This window comes from Microcebus murinus, chromosome 16 (genome assembly GCF_040939455.1).
Source record: "Microcebus murinus isolate Inina chromosome 16, M.murinus_Inina_mat1.0, whole genome shotgun sequence".
In the NCBI taxonomy this organism is placed as follows: Eukaryota; Metazoa; Chordata; class Mammalia; order Primates; family Cheirogaleidae; genus Microcebus; species Microcebus murinus.
In genome coordinates, this window is record NC_134119.1 from 13,330,260 (window position 1) to 13,345,453 (window position 15,194).

The 15,194-nt window shown below is 46.3% G+C and overlaps 1 protein-coding gene and 1 pseudogene across 1 annotated transcript in view; both read right to left on the minus strand.

The window, feature by feature from the left end:
- EYA2 (EYA transcriptional coactivator and phosphatase 2) overlaps positions 1-15,194 on the minus strand; it is a 188,333-nt gene that overhangs the window by 112,655 nt on the left and 60,484 nt on the right. The window contains exon 5 of the mRNA XM_012743007.3: positions 10,255-10,371. Coding sequence (XP_012598461.2) covers positions 10,255-10,371 — 117 coding nt within the window. The remainder of the gene's footprint in view (positions 1-10,254; positions 10,372-15,194) is intronic.
- LOC105859239 (transcription factor BTF3 homolog 4 pseudogene) lies at positions 1,859-7,853 on the minus strand (annotated as a pseudogene).

Consider the following 15,194-nt stretch of genomic DNA (forward strand, 5'->3'; position numbering starts at 1 on the left):
GCTTCCTGCCACTCCTTATGACACTACACCTAGCTCGCGCCTCTCTTTACATTCCTGTACCACCCTGCACTGTCTGAATTTGAAATCCTGATTGAGAAAAATCACATTCCAGAGCAGGTTCAATCCATAGAACCACAGAATCATTTTTCAAAGAGTAACATTTATTTGTGATTTGAGATATAAATATTTCTTTTCAGTTTGCCATTTGTTTTTTGGTTTTTGTTGTTCATTTTTTTGTTTTGACTTATTTTTTTTTTTTCCTGGAGGCAGGCTCTTGCTCTCTTGCCTGGGCTAGAGTGCCGTGGTGTCATCATAGCTCCCTGCAACCTCACACTCCTGGGCTCAAGCGATCCTCCTGCCTCAGCCTCCCGAGTAGCTGGCATTATAGGTGCATGCCAATGCGCCCAGATGATTTTTATGTTTTTTGTAGAGACCAGGTCTCGTTCTTGCTCAAGCTGGTCTTGAACTCCTAAGCTCGAGCGATCCTCCCGCCTCGGTCTCCCAGATGGCTAGGATTATAGGCATGAGCCACCTCACCCGGCCTGACTGCCCTTTTAGTGTTCTTTGCCATGAAAAAAAAATTTCGTAGGTGAACTTGTCAGTCTTCTCATTTTATGGATTTTGGATTTCAGAGCCATGGTTAGAAAAGCCTTTTCCACTCCAAGGTTATAAAAATTTTGCTCATTCTCTTTCTAGTATTTTTATGGCTTTATTTTTAACATTTAAACAGTTGATCCATTTGGATTTTTTTACTAGTATGAGGAACAGATTTGTTTCCCCAGGGTGCTAACCAGTTGTTCCAATACCATTGATTGAATAGTCCACCTTTTCCCACTGACTTAAGACCATCTTCCCCATGCACTAAATTCTCTAACGTGTGGGGCCTCTTTCTGGACTGTATGAGTCAATAAGCCTATTCACACTAGAAGTATGCTGCTGTGATTATTGACGCTCTATAATATATTTAAATATGGCTATGTCTAGTACTTCATTGCTCTTCTTTTGCACGATTTTTTGAGTCCAATCTCCTAGTTCTCAGAAAAGGAAATATAAATTGCCAAAGATCTGAAAAAATGCTCAACCTCACTCCTAGGACAAGGCTTAAAATTCAGTAGTACACTGAGATACTGCTTTGCACGGATCAGATTGGCAAAAGACTGCGGCAATCAGGGGACCCTGGGTTGGCCAGTCTTTGAGGAAGCAGGCAGTCTCAGACACTGGCCGTGGGAGTTTAAATCGGTAGAATCCCCATGGAGGATAACATGGATGTATTTACCAAATTTAAATCTGCCCCTTGGCCCCGAATCACACTTTTGAAAATTTGCCCTTCAGATAGACTTGTAGAAAAACAAAACAATATACATATAGGGTTTTTTGTAGCCATATTGATAGGATTGCAAAAGACTGGAAACAAGCCCAATGGCCTCCCCAGTAAGGATCTGGGTAAATCACATACACGACATCATTCAGTGGATAATGGCATCTGCGAAAAAGGATGAGGACACGCTTTGTACATATTGACTCAGAAAGGTCTCCAAGGTCCGTAGCTACATGAAGAGAGCAGAGTGAAGAAGAGTGTGCACAGTATGTCATCTATGAAAATAAGGACGTATATTAATACAAGTGTTTCTGCCATAATGCGATAATGCCTTTCTGAAAGGCTATGACTTGTACAAAACTGCACTAAAATAATAGAGCTTATGGGGAAAAGTAGGGTTGCTCAAAAACAATATATATATATATATTTTTTTTTTTACTATGCAAAGAACTTTATTAATCTTTGTTTCCCACTTCATTCCCAGCCTTCTTCAGCTTAATTAGCTGCAAAGCATGAGTTGTGTATAAGCAAAAACTGAAAAGAGCTGCAGTGTCCAAGGGGCTTGGGCTCAAAAATTAATATTAGAGATCCAGATTTTATCAGATCCATAAACAAAACAACTTTAAAAAGCAGCCATAATATAAAATAGCAGCTCCCCATGATTTCTTCCAAGTTTTATCTTCAGAAGTTGACTCGGTTCAGTTTGCCTCATTCTTGGAAGCCTCAACTAAATTCTCCCCAAGATCTGGAGCTTCATCCTCCTCCTCCTCTCCAGCAGCAAGTGGTGCTTTTCTGTCCACAGATCGTTAGGGCAGAGCTTCAGCCCGTCTCCTCAGCCTAGCCAGCCCGTCTGCACCAAGCTGGTTTAATGCGCTGGTGGCATTTCTGCCTGCTGCTTCGTCCCAGCACAGCCTGCCATGTCAGTGACATTGCTCGCTGCCAGGGATGCCTGGACTATAGGCTTGTTACAATGGATCGCTGTTCCTTGGTTTGTAAACATATTCACCCTTCAACAACAGAGACATTGTTTACCCCTCATTCCTTTAGGGAGAACTGAAGTTTTCATCATCTGCGGTAGCTGTTCTACGAACCATCACCTTCTTCCTGCGAGCAGTTCCTTTCCCACCAATGCGCACTTGTGCCTGCAGTTTGGCGAGTTTCTCCTGGTTCATGGTAGTTTCTTTCACCTTGTCGGAGCATAAAGGGGCCGCGTGGGGGACTAGGGTTGGCGCCCAGAGGGTCTCGGGTAGACCAGCCGAGTTCAGGCGCACGCACGCGGAAACACAAGATGGCAGCTAGCTCGACAATGCAACTTTGTGCCCGGAACATTAACAAAAGCAATAATAATCCTAATAAGAATAATAGCACGGAGAAAAATAAATAAGTAAGTAAATAAAGAGTTAAAAAAGGAGTCCTACATTAAATAGAGGGCTTTGCTTTCAAAAGGAGGTGCAAGTACCGTGGTGGTAGGTGGTATAGAGGCAACAGAGGTGTTGCATTATGGGAACAAGGGCGAAATGTACAAAGATTGGCAGGAACTGCAAACTTAGTTCTCCACAAATAGAGCATGTGACCAAGCTGAAGATGAACACAAGGCATCATGGGCAGAACTTTATTCATACATGGCTTGCTGCATTTACCTGTGTTAGATATTTTACACCCAGCTGCTGTTAGCATACATGTGGGAAAAAAATACACATGAACCACTGCAGCGGAACTTGCTCTTCTGGCTAAGACTGAGTAACAAGGTCTGGATTTACCCTCTCAGCTAGAATACTTTGGAAACTACGTTTGCAAGACGCGGGGCATCAGGCATGAAGGATGGTGCTCCTTGTGAGAGGGTAGATGGCAGACGTGGGAAGCCATGTGATCACCCCAGTGTCGAGTTTCCAGGGTGGGGAAACAACTCTCTGAGTTGGGGAGACGGAGCTGCAAGCCAGGAGAGGCCAGCATGGCTTGAATTTGCAGAGCAGAATTCCCAGAAAAAGGGAATCTCACTGAAAAGGCTCTGGAGGTTTGCAGCCAGCTCCTCTTGAGTGGTCACCTGAGAACTGATGGGCTCTTGGGTGTGGGGAAGTTACCCAGGGCTGGGAGAGAACTGCTGGAAAAGACTCGAAACAGCTACCTTTAGACTTCAAAACAGTTCCTGGCCGGGCGCGGTGGCTCACGCCTGTAATCCTAGCTCTTGGGAGGCCGAGGCGGGCGGATTGCTCAAGGTCAGGAGTTCAAAACCAGCCTGAGCAAGAGCGAGACCCCGTCTCTACTATAAATAGAAAGAAATTAATTGGCCAACTGATATATATATATAAAAAATTAGCTGGGCATGGTGGCGCATGCCTGTAGTCCCAGCTACCCGGGAGGCTGAGGCAGAAGGATCGCTCGAGCCCAGGAGTTTGAGGTTGCTGTGAGCTAGGCTGACGCCACGGCACTCACTCTAGCCTGGGCAACAAAGCGAGACTCTGTCTCAAAAAAAAAAAAAAAAAAACAGAGTTCCTGTTCCCACCAGCCAGGGCAAAAGCTCACAGTTGATGGGCATTGGGTACAACACTCAGAAGGGTTTGCCTCAGAGGTGGGCAAAATTTCCTCTGGACTAAATGCTGCTCTGACTCAAAAGAATCAAACCGCTTCTAAGTAACTAACTAACTGCATCCCAGAACAAAGTTATAGGAATATGACAATATCCAGCACCTAACAAGGTAAAATTTATGTCTGGTATCCAATCAAAACTTGTCAGGCATGCAAGGAAGCGGTAAAATATGATTTTTAACAAGGAGAAAAATCAAGGAAAACTAAGCCCGAAATGACAGAGCTAGAAAAAGACATTAAAACATTTACTGCAATTGGATTCTATTAATATCTGTTCAAGAAGCCAGAGAAAAGATTGGACATGTTAAGTAGAGACACGGAACTTATTAAAGAAAAAGACCAAAACCAAACTTCTGGAGATGAAAACTAAAACTATGTATAAGATGAAAAATAACTTGGGTATAATTAACAGCAGATCAGATACTGCAGAAGAAAAGATCTGTGAACTTGGGGGTGGTGGAACAACAGGAAAATATTAGCTGAAATATTTCCAAATTTGATGAAAACTATAAATCTACCGATCTAAGAATCTCAATGAATCCAAAGCACAAGAATCATAAAGAAAACTACATCAAGTCACATAATTATAATAATTATCCTGCTAATAATAATGATAAAGAGAAACTCTTAAAAGCAAACAAACCCGTGCAGCTTCAGACATCATTTCCTTCTTTCTGAATCAAATATGAACTAATTCTTGTCATAGGAACATGTAACATGCCAGATTGCTTATATTTTACTTATACTTTCAAAAAGAAGTTCTTGGTGCGTTCACAAGAAACTACGACAAGTTTGGAAACTGGGCGGGTGTGGGAGACGGTGGGAGAAAGGTTTCTATAGATGCCTGAACTAGTTGAATGCATAATCTGCTCAAAAAATTAATGTGAAAGAGGAGTAATTTTTAATGTGTCTTTTTTTTTTTTAATCACAAAAGGAATACATGAGTGGTGGGGGAGATAGGTAGCATGGGCATGGGGTTTCTTTTTGGAATTGGTGATGGCTGCACAACTTTGTGAACAGTCTAAAAACCACTCAACGGGACACTTTAAAAGGGTAAAGTTGATGGTATGTGAGTTATAGAGCAGTAAAAACGTTAATTAAAACACAGAAAAAAGGGATATATACATGTTTAAAAAACCACAGAGAATCAAATAATTTTAACACAGGAAGGGACCTAAAGGATCATCACATCCAGGACTTAGTGAGCTCAGACCATGAACTTGGAGAGAGGCTCCCTCATCAAACCCACCTGGGAAAACTGCCTCCTCAATTCCATTCTCGGGGAGTCACACGAGTTCTGCAGCACAGACATCCCCGCAACCTTGTGGCTACGCTGTCTACTAAATGTATTGGAAGCATTTGACCACGACCCTTCCCAACCCCTTTATTTTTTCCTGGAACACTTGTTAGCACTAGACTCGCGGAGCAGGGATCATGAAAGCTCGGTGTCTTGTCCAAAATCACACAGCTTACTGGTGCCAGCGATGGCGCTCGATTCCATCCATCTGACAAAGATTTCATAAATGCAACACAAACCAGCCTCAGAGGTCGCGGGATCACTGGCTTGCAAACTCTTACTGTGCTGTGGGTTTTCCCGCACATCCTTGAATCACAGGTGTCCGTGTTGCTGCTGAACGGCGGCCGGGGGGCTCTGAGTGTCGGTGTTGACATCCCCTGGCCTTTGGTGAGCATAAAAGAGGCTTCCGCGGGAGAGGGCGCCCACTGTTTTTAAGTCCCCCTATAATGCAAAGTTCACCGGAACATAGACGGCTCACCAGTCTCATGCCGGCGTTCCTCTTTTCTCTTACTGTGACTGCTTACTAAAATTGACAGTTCAGGAAATAGAAATGAACTTGGAAAGGACACAGACCGTCAGACCTGAAGTCAGGATGACAACAACATTATGATGATGATAATAGTAATGAACATTTGTAGAGCACGTAGCCTGTGCCAGGCACGGCACTCAATACCCCACGTGCATTAACTGATTTAATTACCACAGCACCCATGAGGAGGGTACTATTAGTATCCCCACTTCACAGGGGAAGAAACTGAGGTACCGAGAAGTAACTTAGCTCAAGGTCACACAGCCGGTACTCTCCAGAGTTGGGACGTTAACTCAGTCTGACTTCAGGGTTTCAGCTTTTAATTGTTTTCAACTACCGTGCTACGGAAAGAATGACAGAAATAAGAAAATCCAGCCTTTATGGACCTCATCTGATATGCCCACCAGTCAATCATTCCATTTGGTTCCCCCAACAGCCCCACGAGGTCATCTCCCTCTTGCTGTGATGCCGGTTGCACAGGGGAGGAAACTGAGGCACAGGGAAGTCCAAATGCCCCTCCCCCCAATCATGCCGCTGTATGCAGGGTATAGCCAGGACTGACTGCAGCTCAGGTCCAGAGCTCTTAACTCCTCCATGGCACCAGAAAGTTCCTATAACACACCCTTGAGATGTTTTTTTTTTTCCCCTTTTTAATCTTTGTGGTCATATCTGTAAATAGCCGTGTTTTATCAGGAGAGGCCAAAAAAAACCCCAAAAAATCAAACCCATAAGAAATACATTTCAGCTATAAAAACCCCAGGGTGAACTTAAAGAAAATAAACAACCATGCAAGGCTGAGCGAGGCTGTGAACTTTTCTCTTTTACGTTTATTGTACGTTCGGTGGAGGGGCAGTGTTATCCAAACAGATACAGATCTCAGCCCTGAGCCTTTCGGGGTGACGGCTGTGCCAAAGTTTCTGGAAGTTTATGAAATTAGCTAGAAGAACTTGGGTGAGGAGTGGGCATCCTGGCTTGTCTAAGGCTTGCTCTGTGACCTCACATAAGCCACTCTGTCATGGTGCCTCAGTTTACTCACCTGTAAAATGCTGGGGTGGGCCCCACATAGGTCCTTTTTGATTCTACAAAATTATGATTTTGATTCTTAAGAAGAAAAAACAGACTCATCCCGGTTTCTAATCATGGGCCAATTTCACTATATCAGCATGGTAAGGCCTAAAACTCAATCTTCAGCCTCAATCTTCCTCTTCACTCCCTTCTTGCTCTAAGAAACTAAGCTGGACCATCGCCTTCCATTCTGAAATGCTCAGAGTAGTTCGAGAGTTTATTTCTCCTCTGGATCAACTAAAAAAAAAAAAGTTAATAGGAAGCACATGGGCATGGTGTGTGAGCGTTCTGTGTGTTTGGGTTTGAAAAAAAATACTTAAGGAGGAATATGTCAGGCTTGCAAAATGCCTGGGCTGTCTCAGAGCAGTTTATGGCCATTAGCATCAGACCGAAGGCAGTTAATTGGGACAAAGCCCAGCTGCTGCCCCGGCCCTTCTGGCATCTGGACCCTGAGGATGATAAGAAAATAGCCTGGACTATTCCCATGGCAGGGCAGGGACAGAGCAGGCAAGGTTTCTGGGTTTGTGAGGGGCTGGTGGGGACTGAGGTGGGGGGTGGGGCCCTAGGACGGGGCTCACCCCCGAGAGTCACCTAGATGGAGGGGCAGGATGGTGGGGGCTCTGCAGTGTAACTGCCTGCCTGGCTCAAATCCCACTGCCATGGCCCGGTGACCCCGGGCATGTCACTAACCTCTTCGTGCCTCAGTTTCTCCACCTGTAAGACGGGGGAATGATGGAACTTATATGTCACAGGGGTAACATAAGAGGAACAGTTTATGTGCAGAGCTTAGGACAGCGCCCGGAGTCCTGACGGAGTTCAGGAAATGTCTGCGCTTAGAGGAAGTAGCACAGGGTCTGGGATTCCAGAAACTGGAGTTTGAATCCTAGCTCTGAACTCTTACTGGCTCTGTGACCCTAGGCAAGTCACTTGCCCTCTCTGAGCCTCGCTTTCACTACCTGTCAAAGCAGGGTTGGCGCCCAGCTCACGTGGCTGCTGTAAGGGCTGGAGAAGCAGCGACATTCTTCTGCGCACCCTGGCCGGGGAGGGCTCCGCCACATTGCCGCTCTCACCGCCCTCACTCGCCACACCCCGGACTCCTGCGGGCCCTTGGACACTGCGAGCTTTCCCTGCTCCAGGGCCTTTGCCCTCGCTGCTGGTGCTGCTAGACTGGCTGCCCCGTTTCTATCAGAAGGTCCCTGGCCACCTGGTTAAGGGTGGTCCCCGCCTGGCCATGGTCTAGCACGCCGCTCTGGCTTTGCCAGATTCTGTACTTATCTATTTATTTGGTCATCGATTATCGTCCATCTTTCACCATGCGGGAACTGCCTTTGTTGGCCGCCGTGTCCTCAGTGCCTACGAGGGTGCCGGGCATAAAGCTGACACTCAAAAATCCAGAATGACTATATTATATATGACTATTATAACTCGCTTATTACGCAGCTGGGGCGGGAATGTCAGAATGGGGTAGGGTGGGCTGTGTTTGCTCTTCAGCCTCTGTAACCCTCAGGAGCCCTGAGGCAGTAAGTTAGTTTTCCTTTAAAGAGCTAGGAAGAAACTGGCTCGAAACTGACCCAAATGCAAGTTCAAGTTCAGCGTCTTCACAAGCCTCTATTATTGGGACTGGTGCCATAATTCACTCCCCACTCAGAGAGAGGGGTCCCAGCAGCTTCCCCTGTCTAGCGGGACACAGAAAGGCCACTGTTGGGGACACGCAGGTGGCCGCAGAAGCAGAGGAGGCAGGAGAGCGCAGTGGTTAGGGGCGCGGGCTTCGGAGTGAGGCTGGGGGCTGGGACTCCACTAGGCGCCCAGGAGACGTGACGCAGTCCATCTCCACTAGACTCGCAGTAAAGTCTAAACTCCTTGCTCTGATATTGGACAAATCCCCCTGTGCCTCAGTTTCCTCTTCTGCACATGGGAATAATTCAGTACTGACACTTTGCAGTGTCATGAAGGTTGTATGAGATGACCCACACAATATCACCTGGCACCTGGCGTGTTCCGTCAAGGTCAATTAATGACATCACCTATGAACTCTGATGCAGACCTTCATGGGAAACCATTCCAAGGGCCCAGCATGAAAGCTCATCACCCCTTTCCCTGTGCACATCCCTGAGATCATTCACTGTCCCTTCACGATATTTTTCCCTGAATGGCTGCCCTTGACAACCATTTTTATTGTTTCTTTGATAAAAAAAATTAAAATAAAAAGACAACGACATGACAATACTTATGAGTAATTCTTTTTAAACAAAAGTACAATCAAAGCTGGGCTCAATGGCATGCATCTGTAGTCCCAACTACTTGGGAGGCTAAGGCAGAAGGATAGCTTGAAGCCAGGAGTTTCAGACCAGCCTGGGCAGCATAGTGAGACCCCATCTCAATAACAAAAAAAGAAAAGTACAATCACTTACCAGCCCACCACCTTGTCATTACACTTTCAGTTTTACATTTTACTTTTCAGACCCCTGATAGTCATTCTTACCACCTAACATGAAGGAGAAGAATAGCAGGAAGGGGATCTCCCAAATTACTGCCATCAGTCCTCTGCTCCATGCAGCAACCCAGCATGCTCCCCGGGGGCATCAGAGCAGAGAAGGGACCTTTGACCCCTGGATGGCAAAAGGGGAGAGGTGGTCCCAGGAGGATCCAGCAAGCCGGTTCTTCATGGCATGTGCAGTGAGGGGCTACACAATGGAGTTCTTTCTTTCCTGTCTAAGGCCACCCTACGGGGTGCAGAGCCTGGAACCGCCTGCCTGGAATAACAGCTTCTCCACCTGCCTGCCCAATATTCCAGTGCCCGACATTTTTCTGAGTCTCTGCAATAGACTTGTGTGACTTCCATCACACTTAAAATACAAGCCACCTCCTTCCCACAGCCCTCAAGGCTTCGTGTGATGTGGCCCTGCTCTTTCTCCAAGACCTTCCTCTCCTACGTGCCCTCGGACTCTGCTCCAGCCTCGCCGGCCCCCGCTCTGTGCCTCAAACTCATTGAGACATGTCCCTCCATGCAGCTTTTGCGCTGGTCGCTCCCTGGAAGGCCCTTCCCTGCGATGGCCACGTGGCTGGCTCCACTCGCCCTCTGGGTCTTGGTCCAATGCCATCTCTTCAAAGAACCTTCCCCGATGACTTTATCTAAAGTCACAAATCCCACCGCTCTTGACCTCCCAAATGCTCATCACCCTCTATCCCAACACCATGTTATTTGCTCCATTACATCCAAACCCTTCCAAAATTATCCGGCTTATTTGTTGACTTGATCATTGTCAGTTTTTCTTGGCTGCCATGAGGGCAGATCTCATCTATTTGGTCATCTATTTGATCTCATCTATTTAGTCCACTACTGTAACTCTACTCCTAGAGACAGAGCTTGGCACATAGTAGGTGCTCAATAAATCCGCTGAATAAACGAGTGAATGAATGGACACCCTACTCAGAGAGGGGCCACCGTGGCACACTGACCGTGCATCTGGTAGGTGTAGGGGCTCTGTCCAGTGGATGGGGTGCTGAAGCTCGAGCCATAGCTGAGGAATCCACTCTGGCCAGGGGAATGGTTCAAGCTATCTTCTGTCTTGATGCCTTTGAAAAAGGAAAAAAAAAAAAAAAAAAAAGAACATAAAACAAAAACCACCAAGGACACATGATTAGGATGAGTGCTTGTCACCCAAAGAGCTACCGGAGTCAAGACAGCATGCAATTTTATCAGCCTCCCAGCCAGGAATTGCAAACTGGTGGCTTTTCGGCTTAAGTTAGCCTACAGACACATTTTGCTTGGCCTGCATATTTTAAAGCAAAATCTGAATTAGTAGCTTTTGTTTAAAAATCAGAAGATTATGGAATTATGGCTTCCTGGAGCAAGAAGATGGCCCAGCACCACCATGTCTGCATTCCCATGTGACGACTGGCTGTCCTTAAAGGTTCTCCAATTTGTGTTTCCCAGGTCACCGCAGATTCCACGCTAGCTCCATGACACTGGGGCTGGTTTCAAGGTGCTATTTTCCCATCGAAATTGTATTTTTTTATGTATATATTCCAGGACACTAACAAAAGTGGGGAAGTCAAAGGCAGGCAGGCAGGCAGCCTATACTTCCTGCCTGGCTCTGGAGGTCCATGGGTTTGCAGCCCCCTCCTCCACTGAGTAGCTCTGTGCTTCAATGTCCACTAGGATTTTGGCTGAAGGTGTTAAATGAACCATCTTTCATCTGCAAAGATGATGCCACTTAGCTGTAAGACACACTCTCCGCTCTTCTCATGGGGGGACCTGCTCATCCCAAGGCCACAGTTGCAAATCTGCCTTCTGCTTCAGCCAAACTCTGCGTGCTTCCCCAAAGCACAGGTGCCAGCCCCATGAGCAACCGGCTGGGAGAGGGACTGTGCGGAGATGGGGAGCCGAGTCACCAACAGTCCATTCATGCCCTTTTTATTGAAAATGTAACAAATGCACTGTAGACGATTCCAATATACAGAAGGCACAGGGAAAAATGTCTCTTCTCATCTTGAGCCCAAACCCCAGGTCTTCCTCCCACGGCAACCACTATGACCAGCCTCTGTGTCCCCTTCCAGACAGGCTCTGTGCATCTGCAAGCTGATGTGTATAATATCTACGTACATATAATATATATAATTCCTTCTTTTAAAAATGGGAGTATTCTATAAATTCTATTCTGTATTTTCCTATTTTTTTATTACTTTGTACTAGATGATAACAATCACCTTCCATCACCTTATAAAGTTCTTCCTTATCCTGTATTTATGGCTGTGCAGTATTCTGTTGTGTGGCTTCCCCATCATTTAACCAGTCTCCTATCCATGTACTTCTGGGTGGTTTAGAGATTTTATGACCTATAATCTAAGCTGCAGCCAACATACACACACACGTGCACAACAAATGTATCTTACATGTATACATGCAGAAAATATATGGATATAGATATACTTATATATAATACAGATATGTATTTGCTACAGCTTAGTTTATAGTCATAACACACACACACATTTTTGTGTTTATGTACAAGTATATCTTTTGAGTAAATTCCAGTGGTTGCAATTGTGGAGTCCAAGGGCAAGAGCATCTTAAATATTCATGGGTGGTGCTAACTGGTGCTCTCTAGATTGCAGGTGGACATTCTCTCCAAACAATGTTTGCGCCTGCTGCCCCTCACCCTGCACCAAATGTATCATCAAACGTCGCTTGTCTCTGTCTGTCTTCTAGGTGTAAACCAGTATCTCGTTGCTGCTTAAAGTTTCATTGCTTTAAAGAACATTTTTAGTTCTGGGGATGGTTTTGCAATTGAGGTTTCCCTCCCTCTCACCCAGTCACTCCCATAGCACAAAAGGATTCTTAGCAAGGTAAGACTGGGTGGATTCTGAGTGGGAAGATCTAGGCTGGAGGGGCTGTTTCATTGCTTGGTGACCTGGAGAGTTTCTCCTGCAACCCTAATCTGGAAGCCTCCTTTCTTACGAAATAAAGGGTTGTCAGGAAATTAGAGGAGGAGGAAAGAATGAACATATGAGGCTCGGAATGAGGCACTTAAAAACACCCACACGGCTCCCTTATCCTCATAACAATCTCGCCCGAACAGGCAATGTTATTTCCCTCAATTTGAAGGCGTGGGAGCTGAGGTTCAGAGAGCCAGTCCACCTGCTTGAGGCCTTGCAACTGGCAGGTAACTCTGAAGTCAAGGTTCCTTATCTTGATGCTTCTCAATAAAAGGCTGGGAATTTATGCAATAGCTGGTATAAGACTTCAGTAACAATAATGACAGCAGCAAGCAATATTGATACAGCACCTTGTTTTTGCTCAGTCCGCTGGGAGTGGTTAGTGTTGCACCAGGTACAGTCAGCCTCCCCGTGCACCTGGAGCAAACTCTAAACTCTGCGCTGACCCCCAAGGCCCTGCATGGGCTCTGCCCACCCCTCTGACCTCACTGCCTTTCCCTGCTTCCCTCAGTCACTCTGCTCAAGCCGTGTTCTCAGCTAGGCTCACGCGTGTTAGTGGCTGAAAGAAAATCCAACATCTGGAATAGCACTGTTGATTCAGCCAGCCAGTGCCCTGATGACAGACTCTAAGTTGGTTCCAGTTTTTACTATCACAACCCAAGATGGAATGGATACACCCCCTGAAGCAGCGTCAGAGTGTTTGTCTTCATTGGATACAAGAAGTGGAATAGCCGCATCAAAAGGTATGGGCATTGTTCATTTTAAATGGCTATAGACAAACTGTAAGAATATCTTTGGCCTCAGGCCCTTTGCACATGCTGTTCTCTCTGCCTATAATGCACATCCCTTCTTCTCCACCGGCCTGTGCCTTTTCATCCTCTGTTTCTCAGCTTAAATGTTGTTTCCTCAGAAAGGCCTTTCATGGCCTAAGCCAGTCCCTGCACGGTGCACAGTTCTTCTCCTGCCTGGCACTCGTCCCAGTTCATTGTTGGACATCTGCCCCCTCAGGCTGGGAGCTCCAGAGGGCAGGGGCTGGGTCTGTCTTGTCCAGGGCAGTATCCTCATCCGTGGCTCTCTGCCTGGCACATAGCAGGTGCTCGAAAAATGCCTGGTGAATGAATGAATATGAAAGAAAGCAAAGTTTTTTAACTCTCCTTTTGTCACTCAAGGAATTGGATCATAAAATTCTAACCCATTAGAAATGGAAGAGAACAGGAATGCGGCAGAGGCACGTGAGGGGTTGAGTCTTGTAAATTTCCCCAGATTGTGGTCCACACACCAGTCACGAGTTCACGATGAGAAAGGACACACACTGAGACGCAAACATTCAGAAACTTTCATAGTGTCCTGACTCGGCAGTGCCACCCAAGGCCATATCTCTAGGCTTGCATTTTATATGCTTCTTAAAATTTTTAGATTTAATTTTTTTTGTAATTCATTTTATTTTACTAATGCATCAGTTCGCGACAGATTGGAAATAAAAAAGCAAAACCCGTAAACTAGTCTTTCAAACCAGCTGAGAGACACTGCTCCTTAGGAGATTGAGTTCAAAGGACATCTAGTCAAGGCTTGGCCTGGGGACAGACTGATCTCATCAGCCCTCCTGTTCCTGTGTCTGATGAATATCGACACTGCAGAGAGAGAGAGGCCTCTCCGAGATGCTCAGGAACTATCCACAAGTGCCACTGGCTTCCGCTCATCGAAGCAGTGACGTGAGCATGTGCATTTCAGAGTGGGTGTCAGCAGCAGAGACCCACGAGCATGCATGCATGCATTCATTCATTCGTTCATTCTGCAACTCTTTGCTCAGCATCTACAACAACCCAGGAGATACAGAATCTGGACGCTGAAGACACAGCAGTGCCTGGAGCTTCTGTTCCAGTGGGAGGAGAGTAACAGCAGAACATTAAGTGAAACGCTGTCTGTAGAACCACACAAATTCTTCCCTGGGTAACAAGGGAGAGAACGTGATTGGCTCCCAGACCCCTGGCATGCTCAGCTGACCAGCTGCACACACGCTGCCCTGCCATCCTATTAACCTCCCACGACCACAACCCTCCAAACACATTGAAGACTTTGGACTCCATTTACAGTCTTAAGCTGCTAGGCAGAAGAATAAAGCGGAGAAAGAAGTAGCAAAGTTGGCTGGAGGGAAGTTGGGATTTGGAGTTTTAAATAGAGTGATCTGGGAGGGTCCTCTGGGCGAGGAGACATTTGAACAAAGACCCAAAGGAGGTGAGGGAGCAAGACTTGCGGATACCTGGGGGGATAGCTGTCCAGGCAGAGGGAACAGTGTGTGCAAAGGCCCTGGGGCAGGACTGTCCTTACTATGTTGGATGAGCAGGCAGCAAGGAGGCCTGTGTGGCTGGAGTGGAGTGAGGGGGGCAGAGAGGGGTGGGCAATGAGGTCAGAGAAGCCATGGAGGTGGGGGCAGGGCAGAAAACCTTTGGCTTTGAGCCTGAGTGAGAGGGTCCCTGGAGGGCTCTGGGCAGAGGACAGACAGGAGATGGCGTGTGTTTAAAATATCAGCAGCCCCTCTATTGATGCAGGTGCCCAGTGATGTGGATTTTGGATCAGCCACTGTGCTGCACGGCTCAGTCCTCATTTCCTGTCCTGGCTCTGTGATATCACTTAGGCAGGTCCCTTGCTCTCTAAGCCTCAGTTTTCTCATGAATATAATGATGATTTTAGACCAAATTAGTAGTTCCCCATCTCCAATGACTTGGTATCAGTCTTGGTCTTCCAGTATCCCAGGTCACAGATACAATTCATTTCATGCATTTTTTACCATCAACACAATGATTCATTTCATGTCTTTCTTTTTTTTTTTTTTTTTTTTTTAAGAGATAAGGTCTCCCTCTGTCACCCAGGCTGGAGTGCAATGGCATGATCACAGCTCACTGTAACTCCTGAGCTCAAGTGATACTCCCACTTCAGCCTCCTGAGTAGCTGGGACTACA